This window comes from Typopeltis vanoorti, chromosome 16 (genome assembly GCF_054136105.1).
Source record: "Typopeltis vanoorti isolate ZY-2024b chromosome 16, IOZ_Tvanoo_1.0, whole genome shotgun sequence".
Lineage (NCBI taxonomy): Eukaryota > Metazoa > Arthropoda > Arachnida > Uropygi > Thelyphonidae > Typopeltis > Typopeltis vanoorti.
Window position 1 is genome coordinate 62,701,997 of NC_143564.1, and position 17,794 is coordinate 62,719,790.

At 35.5% G+C, this 17,794-nt stretch overlaps 1 protein-coding gene across 6 annotated transcripts in view; it reads right to left on the reverse strand.

Annotated features, from left to right (window-relative positions):
- LOC150098069 (synaptotagmin-5-like) overlaps positions 1-17,794 on the reverse strand; it is a 172,130-nt gene that overhangs the window by 66,947 nt on the left and 87,389 nt on the right. Inside the window, exon 1 of one of the 6 annotated variants that reach the window (XM_090406701.1) lies at positions 13,787-13,999. The exons of 1 other annotated variant lie outside the window; for it this stretch is intronic. Coding sequence is in view for 1 of the 5 variants with exons in the window: in XM_090406703.1 (XP_090262829.1) it covers positions 8,318-8,363 (46 nt within the window). In the remaining 4 variants the exon portion in view is untranslated. Of the gene's footprint in view, positions 1-852; positions 1,038-8,317; positions 8,471-13,786; positions 14,000-17,794 lie in introns of those variants that run through there. 4 more of the 6 variants (XM_090406700.1, XM_090406706.1, XM_090406703.1 and 1 more) reach the window with 4 other exon arrangements.

Below are 17,794 nucleotides of genomic sequence, written 5' to 3' on the forward strand. Positions count from 1 at the left end.
ATGACGTGCATATGCTTGCCCGCGTAGCAATACTGTGATAAACACAGTGCTGCTAGCGTCCTTCGCCCTCCTAAGTGCTACAAGATGAATTTTTATTATTTTTTATACAAAATAAGAGAATTGTATAGGATTGTTGATGATAAAATGAAATATTACAAGCAAATATGAATAAATTAATAAATATATTTATATAACGAGAAAAATTGGGGGTGCTGCAGTTCCGCAGTGCCTATGCACGAGCCGCCCCTGCTCCACTCTCCTCCGAAATCATTAAAACAAGAGCCACTGCTAACCAACACCCTTGTACAGTCCATCTTGAAACTCACCGAACCGACTTCACCGCCTCCTCGTTCATTCCATCTACTTCTGTCCTTTGGAACAGTCTTCCTCACTCTGCCTTCCGCAAAGATCACAACCCTCAGCTGTTCAAGAAAAATGTGAGCAGATTCCTCCTTTCTTCTATTCCTCTTGCCCACACGACACTGATGTACTATAGATCATGTGACCTTTCTTGTGTGGACAGATATAAAAAAATCAAACAATTGTTGAAGTCTTATTTACAGATGAAGTACAACATGGATTCAAAAAAGACCCCTTAGTGAGATTATACAGCTAGCGCCTTCTTCAGCTTGCTTGAAATCTGTATTTTATGCTTATTTGCCGGAGGTTAATCTAGGAGTTGTATGATTTAAATATTTGATCAACTAGTAACCCCACTTTTCCGATAGCCTTGTTAAACTTAAATGTAATCTATCCGACTATCGAATTACTAACACACGAAACCTAACATTTAATTATCAGGTAATGGTCTGACCAACTAATTAACATAAAATTTAATTACTAAAGACTTACAAGTTCTTTAGGGAATTCTCTACAATTAAGGAAGTTCACGATGTCTTCATGGCACGAACATGTTAAGTAATTTTCTCCTCTGCAATAAATCGACGTGGCTGACTAGAAATGGCTCTACAAAGTCAAACTACTCGCTCAACTAAACGAAAATAAAGATTAAGCATTTTTGGTTTTTTTTGCGTAGTCTTTATCTACCCAGTTATCAATTCTTAGGAGTGCAGCTAGTGGTAAACACTTGATACGTTTTTGAAAGTTAATCCATTTTAAGTTTGTTTATATTCGTTTGTTTATATTCGTTTGTTTATATACCGGATATACAAAACGTGTATATCCGGTACACGTGTTGTAACTAACGGAAGGGTGTGGGCGCGTGTTAATCTGCTTTTTTTAACGGTTAGAATTCTTTTCTTTACATTTCAGTTTGCGTTTTCTTGTTTTGTCCTTGTATTTTAATTAGTGAATAAGTCACTAGCTTTAATTCTACTTAAGTGCGTTGCCCAGTGCACTTAAGTAGAATTAAGTGCGTTGCCAGTGCAATGACTGTTCTTCCTTTTTTTTTTCTTCTTGAACAGATTACGCAGTTCTTTCTGTATTCATAAAAACGCTAAGCATATTCCACAGAAAATCAATAGAAACAAGCACATTTTAAACCAGTTAATTGCACGCACATATTCTTATCATCCAGTTTTCTAAGTGGACATTTTTCACATGTCGTCAAGTGTCGGTTCCACATACGCATTTTCTTGCTTTTTATTAATTTGCAAAGGAGAATGTTTGTTTTACAGATTATCAAATACGTAAATATTTGGTTTGCAAATTAACATAGTTTTTATCATTACTTTATTTTTTAAGATTTTTTACTTTACTTTTTTTCAGTTTATAATTAAACTTTTTGTCTTATTATTTTAATAAAATCTCGTAAGATTCTTTGATTATCATTAACTTCCAATCTCTCTTTTTTTTCTTAAAGCACTGACAGACTTTCAGTTTGCTTCGATTAGATAAAATAGTTTGTACCTCGGTAACAGGGTTATGACACAAGGGGCATGTTTATGATTAATTAGGATAACGGATTTATCTGTTACGCTGTGTTTGGATAGAATTATCCGGGTTGAAGTGCATTTCATGTTTCGGAATCTGAAAAGTAAAACAACTAAGTAGACTAATGTATCAAACTGCTTATATTCCTTCCTGCTTACATGCTTAATTGGAGAAAAATACACACTTTCCAGGATGAACATCCTGGAACCTCCCTTATTAGACCAGCTAGTATTGAAGTAGCTAAAATATGTAATTGTCAACAATGAGATTCAGTAATTAAGAAATATTTGTGACAAATGAACATCGATATGATATCAATGAAGTGATGAGTCTTAGATCTATTCTTTTTATAAAAATAAGTTTCATCGGAAGTCTAGACCTTTAAAAACAGTATCAAACGTATAATAGAAATATAAATTATTCTACAGTGAAGAAAGGCGTCAAAGTTTGATAAAAGGCGTGCAGAATTAAGTTCATTCGAGCGAACTTTCCATTGTATTTGGGGTAGTTGAGGCGTGAAAGACCGCCGATGAGAATCCGTACGTGATCTAGACGTTTCAAGCTGCTGTTTGGTAAGCGGAAGTAGTTTCTGAAGCGCATCGTCACAGATGGTGAAAACATGCACACCATCATTTTTGTCGGCACTGCATACTTTTCAAAATTAACATTACCTAATCTTATGCTGATTGTATAAGTGCATTAATATAATTATTCTAACATGAGAGTTTGGTAATCCATACATTTAGACTGCAGCAGATATGCTAATTGTTGCATAAAAGGATTGATTTTATTCAACAGACAGTTTTATTAATGGATAATAGTGCTCCAAGGAGCAGAATGATGTTATATTATGAACCGAAAAATGAGTTTCGACATACGAGATACAGTAGCTCAATCTGTTTGATCATCGTTCATAATTTTAAGCACCAGAAGATGCACTGCTTATCCTGGGAACCTGTTGCGAACTCTTCGGTTATCGAGAAAATTTTCAGGCTTTGAAAGTATTAAGTCCATAATGTTAGGCCAACGACCGATATCCTTTAGGCCAACGACCGATATCGGGTTTCATGATCACAATTCTCGAATAGGGCGGTTAGATTATATTTTGTATGTAAAGTGTATGTGTTCCACCAGTTGGTTATGGGACGAAAAAATTTATGTAAACTGTATGTTCTCCAAGTTGGTCTGTCTGGTTATGGGGAGGAAAAAAACCCTAATTTTCGGATGGAAGCAACCACCTCCTCAGCTTGAGACTGGCTAACTGACCCTTATTTTAAAATCCCTGATAATGAGGCTTCTTCGCGTCTCATAGACGGGAATCGAACTTAGTTCTTTCCAAACAAACGACTTCGTCAAAACCTACTTGAGCTATGTAGGCTCTACTCTGTGCTGCAACTCTAACTATTATTACTATATCTTTCTGTTTGCAAAATATATTTCAAAAGTTTTATTTCGTCACAAAGTTGTAGTTAATCAACTAATGGGACTAATCAACTAATCAACTAAATTTTCTCAGGGGCTCACATTGGTGAGTACGGGCATGGCAAACCGGAGATACCCAAGCTAGACCTGAACTTTCTTCTTACAATATACACTTGGTATATCATATCTGGAGACTGATCTTCTACTCTTCTTTCCCTGCACTCTCTCTTACTTCTTACTCCTTCCCCCAGTGCTATTAGAGCAACTCGAGGGCTAGGGGGTGAATCTTTCCTCTCAAACTGTAGTTTCCACTATCTACTAAAAAAAAAAACAGCTGAATTCAGGTCAAGGAGTGGTTGACACTTGATGAAAACTTAACCATTGAAACCGAATGAACTCTAACCAACTTAAAGATACATGCCGGCTCGACCGTTGCCCGATCAAACAGGAGTCGCACCCACTATTAGGGAACCAAGATAGTGAAGGCGAAAAATATGCTATTGGAACAAAACATCACCTAATAAACTTGTTATGTTTTTTAGGTGATGTTTTGGAAATACTACTGCATGAATTAGGCAACTACCGATGGAAAGTGATTGGACTCTGCGAAACCAGATGGACTGGAAAAGGAGAATTCCATCATGGACAGTACAAAATCTTAACTTCGGGCAGGGAGGACAACAAACACCAAGGAGTAGCACTTATATTAAAACCAAAGGCTCAAAACTCTCTGTTGTCCTACAATCCTATCTCACCTAGGATAATTAAAGCAAGATTTAAAACATCAATCGGATCACTAACTATTATTCAAGAATACTCACCAACACCAACTTCCACATCATCAGAAGAAGACATTGAGGAGTTCTATATAGATTTGCAAAAAGCAATACAGTAGACATTAAGTCAAGATCTCCTAATTGGAATGGAGGAGATAAATGCAAAAGTAGGCAAAGACTGGGATACCTGGCCAAGAGTAATCGGAAAGTTCGGGTATGGAGAAAGCAATGAACGTGGCGAAAGACTGCTAAACTTCTGCTCAAATAATAGAATAACAATAACCAACACTCTTTAAACATCCAAAATCCCAAAGAAAATGGACATGGATATCACTAGACAGACAAACCAAGAATATGATAGACTATATTATTGTAAACCAAAGATGGAAATCAAGTATCCTGAATTGCAGATCCTTTTCTGCAGATTGTGTATCAGACCATAAGCTAGTATTAGCAAGCCTAAGAATAAAGTTAAAATCTGGAAGCACTTTTAAAGTCAAAAGGAGACTGAATGTAAAAAAAAACTACAAGACAACACTATTCTAAGAAAATATCAACTAGAACTAAATAAAAACCTGAAGGAACTATCAAAACAGAATATAAACATCGAAGAACATTGGTGAAAATTAAAGAAAATAATATTAAATTCGGCAGAAAAGACAACAGGTTACGCAGAAAGAGAAAGTAAAAAGGATTGGATCTCGAATGAAGTAAAAAGGTTAAGCGATCAAAGAAAAAGCATTAAACTAAAACAGAACTATAACAGATGTGAATATAATAGATTAACCAGAGAAATTAGAAAACTAGTTAAAAGAGAGAAGAATAACTGGTTAGAAGAAAAATGCAAAATGGCAGAAAAGCTATCAAAAGAAAATAATCTTCATGGATTATATAAACAAATAGACCAAATTAGGAATCCACGGACAACAAAAATTATAATGATCAAAAACAAAGAGGGACAACTAATTGAAAATAAAACAAAAAGAATGGCCAGATGGGAAGAATACTTCAAATATTTATATAATAAAAACAGCTCCCAGGATATTACGATTCCAGCCACTAAAATGGAAGAGGAAACAAATATCTTTACCAAAGAAATAATAGCACAGCATAGAAAAACTCAGAACTAGGAAAGCACCTGGTATTGATTAAATACACGCAGAATTCTTAAAAGGAGGAAAGGAACAACTTTTGGAACCATTAAAAACATTATTTGAAAGGATCTACAAAAACGAAGCAGTGCCTACTGATTGGACCAAATCAGCCATAACTCCTATATACAGAAAAAGGAGATAAAACAGAATGCAATAATTACAGAGGCATTAGCGTCTGAGTATTCCAAGGAAGGTTTTTATGAAAGTACTCCAAAAACAAATTAAGCCATGTATAGAACTGGCACTAGGAGAAGAACAAGCCGGTTTCAGACCAGGGCGATGCACAATTGATCACCTATTCACCTTAAGACAGCTAACAGAAAATACACTAGAGTACAACCAAAGTTGCTGCATAAATTTCATAGACTTTCGTTAGGCATTTGATTCACTCCGTAGAAGAGAACTATGGAAAACTATGGAAGAATTTGGAATTCCCAACAAAACCATAAGAATAATAAAGAATCTATATGAGAAATCTTAAAGTGCAGTACGAATGGAGGACACCTTAACCAATTGGTTCCACACAGAGAGCGGAGTAAGACAGGGATGCAATCTGTCACGAGACCTGTTCACTCTTACACTGGAAGAAGCAACCAATAAGGCCTTAAACAATGAAGACTCCGGAATCAAAATATACGGGAAAAATGTGACAAATTTAAAATTTGCAGAACATTGCATTACTTGCAAGCACAGAAGAAAATCTACAGCGAATTTCTGATAAAACAAAGGAGGAGTGTATAAAATCCGGATTAAACATAAATATAGACAAAACAAAAATTATGCAAATAGGAAAAAGAAGCACCAATCTGAAAATTGAAATTGATAGTAAAAATCTAGAGCAGGTAGAAAACTTCACCTATCTGGAGGAGTTATTGAGTACAATGGTGAAATTATAAAGATATAAACAGACGAATCAGTCAAGCATCCCAAACTTTTGGACGACGTAATAAAATATGGAAGTCAAGAGACATCAAACAAGTAGCAAAAGTAAGAATCTATGAGACAATGGTCCTCCCAATACTCCTCTATGGAAGTGAATGCTGGAATCTCAATAAGGTTGAAGAGAAAAATTATTAATTACTGAAATGGGTTGGCTAAGAAGATTACTTGGAGTATCTCTGCTGGATTGACTAAGAAACGAAGACATAAGGAAACGACTAAAACAAGAAATAACAATAATAGACAAAATCCAAGAAAGAAGACTGCGATGGTTTGGCCATGTGACCAGAATGGGAACAGAAAGACTACCATCTAAAGCCCTGAATACAATGATGGAAGGTAAAAGATCCAAAGGGCGGCCCAGAATTAGATGGATAGACAAAATAAAAGAGGAACTGAAAACCAAATCACAACAAGCGACACCAAACTGGACAGAATTGTTCGGACTCTCCCGGGACAGACAGAAGTGGAAAGAGTTCATTCGGCCTCATCATCATCCACACAGATGATGGAAGAGAGAAGAAGAAGAACTAATGGGATCTTTGAGGAAGTCACGCACAATCATATTCTGGTGTACGAAGCGTATCATTCTACTTTCTTGCAGCAAATAGCTATTTCGTATCAAAGTACTTTCAACGAAATTGCATCGAACTGAAAGTGTATCCCTTTGTTTACAAAATGATGACATTACAAAGTTCAATTAACCAACATGTTCAGATTATTGTTAGTAAACAGAGTCATGCAAATCCGTTGTCATCGTCAATGTCCAAAATACTCACTGCAAATGCTACGCTTTGGTTTGAACTCGCTATTTTTAGTAAATGTGACTTTGCATTGTGTTAAAAGCTTAAAAAAGAGAGCTTCATGGGATAAAACTTACAAACAAAAATATTGCTGCACCCGAAGTAAAACAGTAACATGTATTTCATTTTATTTAATTTTTTTCTTGCATTGGAAATTATCAGCGTGACCTACAAACATCCTTACACTATATCGAATACTGTAATGGAAAATATATTTATAGGGGAAAAAAAAACTTCCAAGGAGAAGCTTAGAACTTAGACGGTTAAAGATAAAATTCGTTGAAAGCGTGTATTATGTAACAATCTGTTAAGCAATGTGTGTGTGTGTGTGTGCGCGCGCGCATACTATTCCTTCTATGCTTTACGCTTCCCTGTAACCAAAAGCTACTACATTATGTTATTATTATTAGTCGTATTACTATTGTTCAGTACGTAACCAAAAAATGAATTAGCTGATCACATTCAAGTATGTAAACTTGCAAGAAAGTTTAATGTCAGATTCCATCCCCTCCTTTAAAAATGATAGCGTAGTTAATACGGCAAGTCGGTGAGAAACGTCTGCCTGTAGACCTTCAGCCAAAAACCGCTAAAAAAGCAAGCTAGAATGTACGAATTGTCCTTGTGTGCGCGGCCAACACGGCACCAAGACAGACGCTACCAATAAAAGCATGTTCACTCCAACTGGAAGAACTGTGTATTGAGAGTTGACGTGTCGGGCGTTCTTCAACAGATCACACACACACACACACACACACAAAAAAAAAAAAGTGATTTGATAAAATGCTTTAGCTTACAATGCCGCGGTTAATCTAAAATGTTTCCTGAATAGCTTCCTATCTCGCAATATAAAAGAGTAAGCAACTGGGGAGGGGGGGAGGTTAAAAATCCATATGACATACTGAAATTTAACAGGAAAAAAAAACTGTTTAAATTGCTAAGTTGAGTTAAATAAACCTTCGATTTACTAATAGAAAAATTAATTTAATACTAGTTTTCACTCAGTAACAATTCATTATATCAAAGTAATACAAAAATCCCACTCTTATCGTACTAAGCATAGTCAGCTAGTTCAAAAAATGTCTTTTTAATTAAGTTGCAGATGTATAAGTAAAAATGACAGCTTAAGAAATAAATAAATAGATATTAAAAGTAACTTAGCTTGTTAGTCTTACACGTTTAAGTAACCAAATATAAAAATATCCACAAAGTACTATGACAGCGAAATACATTATATAAAAAACTAGTAAAGGGTGCATCTATTTCATCGACGCTAGCAGAGTGACTTGTTTCAATCACAAAGACCAAATTCATTTACAAAAAGAAAACTTACGCAAATAGTATCGACGAAAGGTTATTCTAAACATCTGGCAAGTCATGGAATAAAAGAAAAACAATTCTTTCAGTCACTGTTAATTAATGCGATAGTTTGAGTTTTTGTTCCATAACTCCGAAAAGCCAAACGAAATCAGTAACTAAAAATAAAAGTGACGAACGAATCCCCAGATAGAAAATCCATACAATGAGTATAATTTTCAGATAAAATAAAGCAAAAACATTCTGTCCCCCCCCCCGTGTCTCTAGTTTTTTTATAATTTTATCTCTAAACTTAGATAAGATTAAAACAAAACTCGATAGGATTTTGACAAAGGCACTGAATCACTGATAACTCAATTAAAACAAATGCGGTTAAGAAGTAAAAATGTAACTTAATTAACTAGGAAAAATAATCCTCTTTGAAGAGAAGTAATTAAAGAGAATTTCCAACAGACTACTTGTTTATCAGATGATTAGAAACGAACCAAAAAAGAATTCGTGTACCGACTGTGTTCATTTTAGTCTTGCATGCTGAAATTTCAGTCAGCATACAAACTAGAAAAAGCAGATTGTTTCCACAATCCAATACTTTCTTTCACGCAATACGAATAGTTTCAACCCGAACAACGAACACACAGAAGTTCAAATCTAATTAAAGGTGCTGTAAATTCCTAATGACAGTTTTCTGTATAATGATGATTTGGTGCAGTGATTTGGTGTGTTTTATGCAAACGTGTGCCCTCTTGCTTTGAAAAATTTTATTATGCCCTTTTACATCATTTCATTAAATATTTTATATAACTAACGCAATAAGTACTTTAAAAATCACGAGAGATTTCCTTAATATTGATATTTTTGCCACAATAAACTGATAAATCTCTGATGTACAATCTTCTATGCACTTGTCAACGAAATAAATGAGTTAAATTTGTTATTATTCTTTGGAGAAAAGGAAATAAGAATGTATATTGTATTAATCAACTGAGGCCCTCTGAGAGAACTCTTTGAAGTATTACTTTTTATGCTTTAACTTATTTTCTAGTCTAAGTTCAATATAAAGTTATTCCAACTTCTGCAGTTAGAAAAAAAATTAGGTTCACAAATATGCAATTCCCCCTTAAAAACCCTTAATAATAAACCCTGCATCGTTACTGTTTTTCTGGTGTGCTATACATAACTGGATTTACTTTTGCAATCTCAAATGGAATCTTTGACACCGAAGTAAGTTGCTCATTCCTAGTACACCTTTCTAAGATTCCTGTAGGAATGGTCGAATCAATATTTGACGCCGTAAGTAAGGGCGCTTCGCGTTGTGAAGGTCACCTCTCTCCTTGCTTCTGCTGTTCTTCTTTCGGCAGTGTCGCTGTCACCTGGATACATTCCGACAGCGGCCAAAGTCTTATGAATATACGAAAAAAAAAAAAAAAAAGAGAGAACTCATCTAATGACGTCATTCAGCTTCAATTATAACTTCCAAGTGCTGATTTTGAAAAGCGTTTTCCGTGCACAAATTACATAATAATCCATCTCGCCAAGTCAGCTTTGATGAATTTTTTTTACAAATATTTGATTTCAGGTCCCAGTAATGAACCGCGTATCAGTAGCTTTGGAGATCTTCGGCACTCTGTGATAAACCAATAAAAGCAAGCACGCAACTCTCTTGAGTATAGTTTTCGAATGATCAGGGTAGAATTCATATTTGTGCATTTTGATTCAATTTTCATTGAATCAAAGAAAAAACGTACATTTATAAGAAGTGATGCTATGAAAACGATGCCAGTATTGGCGATGAAACAAAAAGGATGAATTTTCTACAAAATTTCCAAAAAAATACAACAAAGATTGCTTTTACATCGTTAAACAATCAAGATTGTCCTATCCATGTTCTAGAAAACGTTGTCTTATTTACTGGAATAATTACTGAAATAAATAAATGGATACGACCAGAATGAATTTATAACAGACCTTTTAGTCTGTAATAGCCTCTATCCTTTTTCTTCTTTTACTAACATGGATTGTGAAATTAGTTCGCGAGAAGATATTTCATTTCTTTCTTTCTTTTCAATTTAAACTTCTTTCAGAATAAGAAAGTCAAATTAGAGTTCTTACATTTCTGATTCACATTCTTATTTGAAAAGAAATAGTAATTTCCCAATAGTCATCACAAATGTCACGCGAAGTCACAGGTGTCGTTTCATGATGTCGGTTATTCCCAAGAAACCTATTAAAAGCTTCAGAGGTGATCAGATAACGCAGACGTAGAACGGGTTGGAAACCTCCCACGAGAACTGGCTGCCTTTTCGGTATCGTTATGTCAAATGTCAGAGTAAATAACCCGACCAGGTCAAGAAGAGAAGCGGGAGAAGTTGGCAACAAAGATTGAAAGATGAGAGAGAGAGAGAGAGAGTAGTTAAATTCTTATGAAAAATGAAGTGAAAAGTTAAAGGAAGTGGTCAGCAAACAAAGTGGTGAAAAATTACCAATTAAAGAAAACAAGAACGATAAAAAGAAAACGAAGTTGGAAGACACCCACGCACATTAGCTTTTCCATTCCACACAATTTGTGAGATGAAAGTCGGATAATAATAACGAACGTTTTTCTTCTCATCCACACGTACTCACTAAGCTGATGGAGTGTTGCCAAAATAGGAGAGACTTCATTGCTGACAGGAGATATTAAGTTGTAGGTTCACCGTTAGCATCGCTCTGCAAATTAAAGCGTTGAGTGACGTGAGAAGACAGAGATGAAGTGGACACCTCTATCGGGTTCTGTCACGAATGAATGGACGACCTTCTTGAGGAGAAGACAGAGAGCTACGCTACGTCTCTATGAATTCCCATAATGCAATTATATAGTTCTAAATGACAAATTGCCTTAAGGGTGTCGACAGTTTTAACATGGCGTTTCTTATCTTTCATTAAAGAACCTTCTTGGAGAAGTGTCATCATATCTAGCATTGAGTTCCATGTCACGGAGATGATAAAGTGCATTCCTCCACCTCCTCCTCTTTCTCCTCCTCCTCCTCTCTCTCTCTCTCTCTCTCTCTCTCTTTCTCTTTTCCTTAGGCAATATTAACACTTGGCAGTGAAATGAAAATATGGATGGAGAATTTAATGAATACTGCATCGAGAAAGAATTATCGATAGAGAAATAGAGAAGGTATAAAACAAAAAAGACAAACCCTCACATTTATTAAAATATTCTAATAATATCGTTAATATTACTAAGGAAGCAAATATAGTTTAGCAAGTTCAACACAATTATAGCGTAACAAAATCTTTTCAACCATACCGAGAGTGACTCAAATGATTTTAGAGAAAATGAAAATGATAATGATCTGTTTCTGTTAATATTCATTTACTACTTTTTTTCACAAATTCTCAGAGAGGGGTTAATTTGATTATTTTGGAATTAGTTAATTTGTTTTTCAAAATATAAAGGTGAGTTCTAACTTTGTACGACAATTCTTGATCACAGTATATGAGTATGTTATTTTTTTAAACTAATCTTTCTGCATACGACGCTACTATTTTACAGAAAAAATATCTAAAATCCTCTGAGAATGTCTAAAAAAATGTCGATTAAGGTTATGTTAAACGATAAAAACCTCATAATCTTTCTCGAGAATTACTCCAAAATCAGTTGAGTTCCTTTAGGTAGTTCTTAACCCTCTCAATAAAATATAATTATTCTTCAGATAAATATTTTCACATTTATACGTACTCTCTCTCTCTCTCTCTCTCTCTCTCATTTGCAATCAGGATCTAACAGAAAACAAGTTTTCAAAATGTCAACGCCGATTTCATCTACAGACAGAAGTGGCTTCATAAGAGTGCCGTCGCCACCCTTGCAAACAAAAAAAAATCTATACATTACGCATTATTTTCTTCTTTCTTTTTTTTCTCTTCTTTTTATTATGAAAAAAGATGTCACTTTTTTCCCACTGTGAACTTCTTGTGTTCCAAAGTGAATTTTGTTCGTCCTACTAATTTGCAGTTAAAGCATAAATAATCGGTATTATCTTGCTGGTAATTTATTCGAATATTAAATTAAGGTAATCCATATTCCATTTGCTAAAAAAAAATGGAAATCTGTGATTTTACGAACTTCTTATCGGCACGCTCCTCTGTCTTTTGCCCTCAGACTCTACATTGAGCTGACAGCTCACGTGACCTTACTTCCTTGGAAATAGTTCAAGCAGAAAGAAACCATATATAATCTCAAGTACGATTTTCTTTTTCTCTTAATCGTACTGAACTCAACAAAAAAAACTATTACAGTTAAAATACATGAATTCCTCACAAAATGGAAGAAGTATTATGCAATTACTGACATAACAACCTTCCAATTCATAGCGATCATGGTGATCATAACAGAAACTTGTGCTGTGATTGCTCTGCGTTATTGACACCACATGGAAAGCTGAACTCCTTAAAAGTTAAGTCCGGTGGCTCTATAGCTCTTGCAGAGAACAAACAAATATTCAAAGCGAGTATTAAGTCTCAAGTGATTTAAAAATCACTCAGTAAACAAATTGTCCAAAATGGCGAATATAATCAAAATTATCTCATAAAGAATTAAGCATGATCTGATCTCTACTTGTACAACTGATGCAGTCAACAACTCAAGAAATTGCAGCCCTAAAAGAAGATTTAATAGACATAAACAAGAAATAAAAGAACATTTAGTGATGACGCACGAAGAATTCCTAAAATTCAATAACGAAGGCGTGTAAGAAGTGTTTAAACTCGGTTAAAGAAATGAAAGAAAACATAAAATCACTTACTGAAACGCAATCGCACTTAAAGAAAAGAGAACAACGATCTAAGAGCAGAACGGCAGAATAAAAGAAAAAAACACTGGAGATCACACCAAGCAGTTTACAAAGAAACTGCGCAATCGAAGGAATTCAGGAAAATGACGCAGAGAACTTAACTACTGTAGTTTAAAATTTAGCGAAATCTGTGAACACCGAAATTACTAGTAAAAATAGAAAATCTATTCAACGGATTGCAAACAGAAGAAAACATCATCCGGAACTTGCATTATAGCAAATAGCAAACAAAAAGAAAAAAAATCATCAAAGCCAGCCAACAAATAAGACCAACAATATAAAAAAGAGTCGTTCTTCGAAGTAAAGTCCAATATATGTTTATAAAACTCTTTGGGACCATTCCAGAATTAAAAAAAGACAAGAACTTATATAACATGGGTTTAAAAACTGCAAAATATTTATGAAGTAAACAGACTTAGATATAGTATCCAACTTAATAAAAACTGTCTTATCTTATAGGTATTATTTCTGGGAAAACTCCCATGTTACTCCTCTTAAAAACCATTCTTTTTACGGCTGTTTTGCGTGCTTTCGTTTGGGAGTGCCCCTTTTTAATGTCATTGGCTTTTTACTCAAGAATTCTTAGGGCATTTCCGATGTATTTTTAGAGACAAATATATGTAGCCTAATAGAAGAAAATTCGCACATACCTTTTTCTTGGATGTTATTGCCTGTCTTCTTTCTGCGGTGCGCATACTTCTGCTGTTATGGTGTCGAAAGGGGAGTGGGGGGGTGCTTTTGTATAATATATGCATATATTATTTTTAAGGGTGGGCGGAGCGCTTTTTTGTAGGGTGGGAAAAAGATGAAAAAGGGGGATGAAAATAGAAACTCTTTATTAGAGGAAGGGGAGGGGTTTATGGGAAAAGGGATCCGGGGAGATTGACGGTGTGCGAGCCGTTTCGACCGTGTAGGTCGTCGTCTGAACTCATCGAGGAAGTGGATGCTATGTCGTGTGGGCTTGGTGGTTCTGCCTTTGAAGTGTTTGTGTTATCGCTTATTGGTCGGAGTTGTGACCTAATTTTTATGTTGTGAAGCTTCCAACACTCGGAGATTATGTAGGGTCGGTGGACGTTGATTGAGTTCTCGTCACATTTTATGGGCTATCGTTTCCGTTATTCTAAGCATTGTTTCGTTGTCTTATAAGACAAAGATAAAAGAATAAAATAAAATCGGATGAAGGAAAAATTAAAGGCATTTGGATAATAATAAATGACACAGTCAATAAAACAACATCTTTCAGTGCATCAAAAAGTATTATCCAGAATGATGTCAAACACAGTTTAGCAACAAATAACTAGCGGACATATTTAATGATACTTTCAAGAAACAGATAAGTTTAAGACGAATCATACCCAATCGATCTTGGAAAGCCAAGCACCAAACATCGGATACACAAAAAAGTTTTGATATGGCCATCTCCAACATTAGCTTTAAAACGGCTCCTGGATTTAATCACATACCCGAGAGGTATTTAAAAATGTACTATCCACATCAACAGATGCCGTATGGCTACTCCGATGCTTGATGATGTGCTACATGGGTCGTCGCCAGGGGGACATTGTATGCTTTCTGGAGGCTTTAACTCTCTGAAGATCAGAATCTCTTTTTTATAGGAACTTTACCTTCTATTACTGTTTTGAGAACTTCCATTACTTCAATCCTTTCAAATGTGTCCAAAGTATTTCAACTTTCTTCTGTCAATATCTTTAAGGAGCCTTAAAGTTCTACTGAACTTTTCTAACACCCATCCATTTTAATGTCTTTCAGTATATGATGTCCTCAACAGCCTTCTGTAGCACCACATCTCAAAAGCTTATAAATTTTGCATTATCATAACAAGATACCTTCTTTTCTAGAAAACACTGAACAACAATAACTATCCATAAATAACTTCATCATACAGAATATATAAAACAACACACTATTCGGTTGGTACAATGAGCAAGAAGCCACGGGAGGAACAGGTGTAGTATTAACTGATTGGTTTCAGGTTCTAAAGAGAGTTAGGCCAGGATGCCTACTTTCTCCTCACCTGTTTAGTGTGTATGCTGATGATGTCATGCGTGTAACACTGGCTGGAATTAGGATAGGTGGTAACAATAGATTGATCAGTAATCTGAGGTACGTCGTATACCTCAGATTACTGATTACAATATTCCTTTGTAATGACAAGAAAGAACTGGAACCAATCCTTAACAAAGTTAATGAGATCAATAAGAACAGAGGACTTCAACTCAATCTTAGCAAGGCAAAGATTATGGTTCTCAAAGGAAATTCAAACAGGGAAGCTCTTGAGAAACAAGTGTACATTAATGTAGAAAGAATTGAGGAAGTCAGCAAGTTCGAGTCGCTGTTAGGAAGACGTCAGAAGAAGATTAGGAATGACTAAAACAACAGTCAGAGACTTTTTCTAAAATCTTGAAGGAAGGATATATTTCCACAGGAACAACTTTGAGGATTCCGGATGTAGCGTTTTTCCAACAGCAACTTATGGATGTGAGACTTGGAACCTAAAACAAAAGTCAGATAAGAAAAGAATAGCTGCTTTTGAGATGTGGTGCTACAGACGGCTGTTGAGGACATCATATACTGAAAGGCGTTCAAATGGATGGGTGTTAGAAAAGTTCAGTAAAACTTTAAGGCTCCTTAAAGATATTGATAGAAGAAAGTTGAAATACTTTGGACACATTGAAAGGATAGAAGTAGTGGAAGTTCTCAAAACAGTAATAGAAGGTAAAGTTCCTATAAAAAAGAGATCCTGATCTTCAGGGAGTTGAAGCCTCCAGAAAGCATACAATGTCCACCTGGTGACGACCCGTGTAGCATATCATCAAGCATCGGAGTAACCATACAGCATCTGTTGATGTCCAATGAAAAGATGGATGGATATAGTAAATCAACTCAGCTATTCTATGTCTCAGACCTACCATACAGTTTATATAGAACCGAACTTCATATGACGCTCTGAAGAGAACTTTGTGGTGTATTCAACGTATGACTATAATAATGTCATTGTCACAAAAAATAAATAAAAAGTATCTAGCTCCCACCCATGAGAGTTTGTAAATCTATGGTGTACACGCATTATGGATGAGCTGAGGATTATTATTTTTATTATTTATTTTTGTTAATTTATATACAGGGTGTTCGGGATAAATTTGACAGTTTCGTAAGGAAAAAGAAAATCTTCTTTGTATCTATTAAATTTAATGAATTGACAAAAAAACATTACAGGCAGAGTTAATTACAATACTATCAACAAGATTTACTCAAAATAACCACCATTAGCATCGATCACAGCTTCAATTCTGCTTCGGAACCTCGAACAAGCTGATGCTACAGTCTCCCTGGGAAGGGCCGCAAAAACTGTTTTAATTTTATCCATTAACTGGGCTTTTGTATTACTGGAAGTGCGATTGGTGTCTTTTTCAACTGCGCCCCATACAAAATAATCCATGGGGTTAAGGTTCTGGGGAGTTTGGAGGCCAAACATTTGGACTGGTGAAGTCGTAGAAATTTTCAGACAACCATTTTTGACTTTTCCCAGAGGTGTGGCAAGGGGCCGAATCCTGCTGCCATACATACGGCCTACCATTGGCTACCGTTGTTATCCAGGGCTTGACTACAGTTAGCAACTCCACGAACAAAGCCCGAATTCCAATGCCAGGGTTCTTCAACACCTGTTCCTGCAGATTTGCGAGGAATTCTGCTGTACGAACGCAATCAGATCGTCTGCTAGGGATCTTTCTTCTTGCTACATCCTCGTAGTCACCATTGCAAGTCTCTAGTTCATGCCTGATTGTTTTTACTGTATTCATTGAGCATTGGGCAGCAGTCGTAATATCCTTATTTTGATGGCGGGCACGAATCATCATGATACAAGTTATTCTCTTCCATGATTCAGGTGGGTTCCAGCTATCCATCCTTTCTGATATCTTGTATATGAATGAAGAAGGGTCCAAACTTTTAAATGAAGAGAAGTGTGTGTTAATACATGTAACTTACGGAAAAATATAATTAATTATAAATATGTCAAATTTATCCCGAACACCCTGTATATATATCTATTTTTATTCATTTTTACCTGGTTCGAAAACTCTGTTCTGTAGAGATAAAGCACGGAAGTAAGTGAGGCAGTGGTCTCACACTGCCGATGGAATTAATCTTCCACTTAAGGACAGTCCATGCCCACGGCGGGAATCGAAGATGCATATTTGTTTGTGATCTCACTGTGATTAGACAGTGAGAACTGAAATAAAAGTTATGCGTCTCATATAACATCATCAGTATAGAGGAGCATGGAAGCAAACAATCGAACGTAACCGGATATGTCTAAGGGCATCAATGGAAAAATAATGATATAGAAAGCAGACGCATGTATGCTTCGAACTAAACTATACACCATTTGGAAACATAACATCATTAAAATGCAACTGTCATATGATAAAAAAAATAATTTAGAGTTTCCATAGATATAGAAAGTCCTGAAGATTTTTTTTAAAATACACTTATTTGATGAAGTCAACCGACACCATAGTGTGAAGAACAAACAGCCATAGCGCCCACGTTAATAAAATGAAGGATCTCCTTTCGTTGCGATGGCTGCATCAATCCTACGGGAATACTTTCCACAAGCGTACGATATCGATCAATAG